We start from the raw sequence: 5,377 nt of genomic DNA, 5'->3' as shown, positions 1-5,377 counted from the left end.
TCTCTGGGTGGATAGACAACTGTGGCCAATATTGCAAACACAATTTAGATGTTTATTATTTTTGCGTCAATGTAATGAAGGACCTCGATCAATTGGATTAGATTAAATTCCAGAAACAATTTCTTGATTCCTTATGTTTACTAAATTGCAAAGGGCTGCAACTAACTAATTAATTAAGTTGTTTGGTCTGTAAAATGTCAGAAAATGGTTTAAAAACAAGTCAATCAGTATTTCCCAAAGCCCAAAATGATGTCCTCAAATTTCTTGTTTTGTTCACAACTTAAAGATGATCAATGTTATTATATTTCTTAATTAGCAGAGATAACCCTTCACTTTTTGGTCTGTAGTCTGAAATAAAACATAATTATCTTATGTCGTCTTCTGTTAATCGTCTTGTGACCCCATACGATTTGTGTGTGTGTGTGTGTGTGTGTGTGTGTGTGTGTGTGTGTGTGTGGGGGGGGGTTGGTTACCATTGATTTAATTTTTAGACGTGTTAACAGCAGGAAACTTTCACAACAGATGACAAATTACAATTTAAAAGCTTATTAGTTGGATAATAAGTCATTAAATGTCAAATTGTATGTGACATTTTGTATCCTGAACTTTTAAAATGGAAAATGACTACGCAATCTACTACATGTAATCATGTTTAAATAGGGATTATATACCATCAACATACCAATACAGTGTTAAAGACAGTTTGTAAAATGTATTCAACTCTTAAGATTTATAGATATCTGAGAATGCTTTAAATACAAAGCTACTTCAGTCACTACTGTATTTACATTCAGAGCTATATTATAAATATGTTGCTTCCCATCGTTGGGTTTTACATATTCAAATATATTAACATGTTTATATTTATATATTTAAAACTCACATACATCCATATATACAGATAGTAAATATATTTACATACAGTTGGTCACATTGTAGCGAATGTGCCGGTGCTGATGGTCCGTTTGAATTCACCAACTCGAGTCAAGTCGCTTTGGAACACGTCGAGATTCCCGAAGGCAGAAGAAGTATTGCTTTGTGTTTTATTGACATTTTCTGAGCGGGTTGGGTCAAACAAAGTCTCGTCTGTGGCCTCTTCTCCACTTAAACCAGGCCTGGACTTGACAGAGTGTTGCCCAAGGTGTTTTCTCCTCCATATTGCTTTCAATATTGCTGCCGTGTCTCGTGTGGAGGGAGAAACCCGGAGGGGCGGCACCGCAGTAATTGAGAGGCGCTGACAGAGTTTAATAAGGGTGAGGGATTAAACGGGAGGCCGAGGCTGTGGCAGAGTCTGGTCTCGGGGCATCGGCGGGGTCAGAAAAGATCCTGAGGGCCCAGGTGGATGATGATAGGTGTGGCTAGGGTCTGCGGCTGGTAATAGGCACTGTCAAGGTACAGGCCGCCTACAGACAGGAAACACCAGCAATCAGGGTTAACAGAAATAACATTAGTACTTAATGGATCATTGTTTTGTCATGAACATGAATGGATGTGGGAAGTGCTTCAATATATGTGATCCGCGACTTGCCGCAAATCGTTAATGTGGAAGTAGGCAGCTAGATCTTTGGCTGCTACTCTGACCATTCTGCTATGTTGATTTGAATTGGAATGGCTTTCTTATTCATTTTATTTCTATGGCTTCAACCTTTGTGATCACTGAAAATTAGTCAGAAGACAAAGTTGCACATATAGAGCAGGCTACGTACTCTGTCGTAGCTGTTTTTATTGTTTTAGCTGTTCTCAGGTAATGTATGAAACAGCCTGGTGCAGCTTTATCTTAAAGGATAATTCCAGTTTATTACAACTTGGCTCTTACTTTTGTAGGGTATTTTTAAATCAATTCACTGTTTGCCAAGCCCCATCCCACTTAGTTACTGTTGCTAAGCCTGTCAAGCTTTCTGTTCTCGCACGGCACATATGTAGTTTTACAATAACAGCAGGTTGAGAAATCAAAATTCATAGTCATTTTTTAAACGATGGGTCCAAAATGTGTCTGATTTTAACAGCTAAATGAGAGCTGGTACTGCTAGATTTTTATTAGCTATAGTTAGCTAGCTAATGAGCTAGCATTACCTCCATGTGTTTTTCATCCTCACCAGTTCATGATCTTTGGCTTTAAAAGTAACGCTTGGTACAAGCTAGTTAGCTGGGCATTAGGGCTGGGTACAGAATTCAATACTTTTTAGGTACCGACTGTATTCCCTCCAAAGTATCGAGTATCGCAAAAATGCCTCTTCATTCAATTCCTAAGGAGTAAATCTTGTCAGCGTCAGCGAGCCAATAAGCATGCAGCATGCTTCTACCAAGATCTAATAATGCTGCTGATGGGCTGTCGAACGTTACAGGTCATAGAGACACGCAGGAAAAACGCTACGTAGTAGGAGCTGAAAAATAAACAAAAACATTTGTGTCATAATGTGTAATGTTGTCATTTTTTTGTTTAATAAAATTGGTATCAAAAAAAGTAGTCACAGTATTGGTATCAGTATCGAAGATTTTTGAACGATACATTCATGCTAACTATGTGCAATACATCAGAGCAGAAAAACACAGTTTAATATATTCCTTACACTTTCACTATTATATTTTCGCCTTTGGAAAGGCAAAAAAAAAAAAAGACACCGCACTTCAAACTCTTTGTATACCGAGTATCTCTGAGATTGCAGCTCTATGCTAACCGCTTCAAGTATGATTGGTCAATTACTGTTCAGGAGAAGGGGGGTGAGCAAATGCATTACTTAGCTTACCGATCTTACTTAGATTAACTTTGTACTTGCTGAGATCTGGGTACATGGCGACATAACTAAAAGGTCAGACCGACTGTAAACAAACTAACACTTTATTTCGAAAAGCAAGCTGAAAGTAAGAGCACCTGAAATAAACTCGAAAAACTGCACACAACTACAGTAAGTACAGTACATGTAGGTCAAAACTGAAGGGGGCTGTAAACGATATTTACTACAGTTTGAGTTACATTTGTTCTTGTTTTACTAATGTATTTGGCTAACCTGGTTTTTACCGACTACTTTTTAGTGACGTCATTGCACTTCCAGATCACAGCAATAAACAGTAATATTATTAATATAAATAATGGTGATAGCTAATAAACTAAAATTATTATCAGTGGATACACAAGCTAAAAGAAGAGTATGTTTGAAAAAAGTATTTTGCATTACTCTACAGTATACTGCTGCAGGCAATATAATTCTTCTTTTGAAAAATAAGTAACTGCAAATCATACCAGTGTATGAATCATAATAAAACCTTTACGGACCACAAGTTACTCAGCACTTGACAAAAATATGCGTTTATTTAAACAGAATATAACCTACAAACAGGTCAAAATAAAATATCTCTCTGAAAAGAAAGTATTTTCCACTCAACACAAAAAAGGAATTAGCTCAAATACTCAACAGTAACTGTAAACATCCAAACAAAAGGAAAAGGTTCCTCAGTGCAACTGATTATTGTAAACCTGTTTTTCTTTTATATCCACAGAAACTTAAAACATTGTAAAACAAATACATTAAAATTCAAAACAGTCACATCCATGAGTGGTAGTTTAAGGAATAATTAACCTTTTGACAAAGAAGCTCTCTGATCAATTACATGTTGTAGTCTACATCTTATAAGGTTTCTCTCTGTGTATTCGGTGTTACTTAGTTTCCTACAGTGGCTGTTTCTTTAGTTTCATATTTATTAAGCTCATTACGTTTGTGTTTTTTAGTTCCCTATATTGGCTAGTTTAAATTTGCTATTGCGGTTGTTGAGTTAGTTCCCATACAGAGGATGTTTAGTTCCCTACATTGTATATTAAATGTAGTCTTTTTTTGTTCCCTACTGTAGATATTTAGTAGGGGCGTGCAAAAAAATCGATTAACATTCAAATCGCGATTCAAGCTCTACCGATTCAAAATCGATTCATAGAATTCCAAAAATCGATTCAGATTTTTTAATTTAATTAAGTTTTTTTTTTTTATTGCATGTCTACTGCAATCACATGGGAAAAGTAACTACATTTACATACTGTGAATCATTTGTTTTTTTTTAAACTGAAAATGGATATTGAATCAAATCTTGACATTTTCTGAATCGTGCACCCCTAATATTTAGTAGTTGGTGCTTGATTTTATATATATATATATATATATATTATTTAGTAGTCTGTGTATGGTAGGTGTTACTTTAGTTCCCAACTAAATATTTTCAGTTCCTTGCAATGGAATTTTTAGTGCCCTACGTTGGCTACTTTGTCGCAGTTGGTGTTCTTTTAAATCCCTAAAATGACTGTTGATATAGATCAAATCAATAAATATAAATTAAATAAATATCCACTGTGAGGGACGGTTTCTTTAATTCCAACAGAGGATGTTTGGTTCTTTACAGTGGGTGTTTAGTTTCTGACATTGAATATCTAGTAGTTGAACAGGTTTTTTTCAACCTCGCTATGGTGAATATTTAGTTCGTTCATCATTGTTTAGGGAACTTAACATCGTATTGAAAACGAAAAATACAGACAGAGTAGGGAAACTGTTTCTTTGGTTCCTAACAGAGGATGTTCGGCTCCTTTCTATGGTTCCTTTTTTTGTTTCCTACATTGGATTATTAGTATCTGGTGTGCTTAAGAAGCTTTATTTTTATTTGTATTTTGTTTGCTTACTACACTATGGTGAATGTTTAGTTTTTCCCCTATAGACAATGTTTTTTTTCCTTACAGGAGATATTTAGCAGTCGTGTTTTTTTTTTTTTTTAGGTCCATAACATGTTTGTTTAGTTTGTTTCCTTCTGTGTATGGTGGTTGTTTCCTATGTTGAGTGGTTATTTTGTTCCCTATATTAGATTTCCATTTAGTTCCTTAAGCTCCCTACAGTGTAAAAGTCTTTGACACACTGCAGCTCACTAAACGGTGAACTCAGTTTTTTTGTTGCATAATGGTTTGATGATCAAAGAGCTTTTTTGTCAAACTCTGTTCTACCACATCACTTTCTAATGGCCAATTAAATCAAGCTAATGAGGGCACATGCTGTACAACATTGGTACTGATTGGGTATTCTGGTCAAACGTTTGTGGAATCCAGTGTTGGTTTTTTTTGGTGTTTGAAGCTTGTGTTGTGAACATGCAGTAAACGTCAGGATATAACTTTAACAAGTGGCTTGCTGTGAAGTGGGTGAGGGAGGGTCCTAATAGGGGTAGAGGTGGGTGATGGGGTATGCTGTGGGGACTCTGATGACTGGGACAACTACTGAGGGCATTCTGGTGGGAAAACCTGAGGAAGAGCAAAGGAAAAAAAAAAAAAAAAAAAAAGAACTCAAATGTTGGGATGTAGTGATGAACAAATCAAATGGATGGATAGTTGATCAGATAGAGTGACTGTGAG

At 35.9% G+C, this 5,377-nt stretch overlaps 1 protein-coding gene across 2 annotated transcripts in view; it reads right to left on the bottom strand.

Moving 5' to 3' along the window:
• Positions 1 to 849: 849 nt before the first annotated feature.
• LOC116054048 (spermatid perinuclear RNA-binding protein-like) overlaps positions 850 to 5,377 on the bottom strand; it is a 91,704-nt gene continuing 87,176 nt past the window's right edge. The window contains exon 18 of one of the 2 annotated variants that reach the window (XM_031305347.2): positions 850 to 1,403. In XM_031305347.2, the coding sequence (XP_031161207.1) occupies positions 1,315 to 1,403 (89 nt within the window). In that variant the 3' untranslated portion in view covers positions 850 to 1,314. Of the gene's footprint in view, positions 1,404 to 4,351; positions 5,267 to 5,377 lie in introns of those variants that run through there. The other variant, XM_031305348.2, reaches the window with a different exon arrangement.

This window comes from Sander lucioperca, chromosome 2 (genome assembly GCF_008315115.2).
Source record: "Sander lucioperca isolate FBNREF2018 chromosome 2, SLUC_FBN_1.2, whole genome shotgun sequence".
NCBI lineage: Eukaryota > Metazoa > Chordata > Actinopteri > Perciformes > Percidae > Sander > Sander lucioperca.
This window is presented reverse-complemented; position numbering and strand designations above follow the sequence as displayed.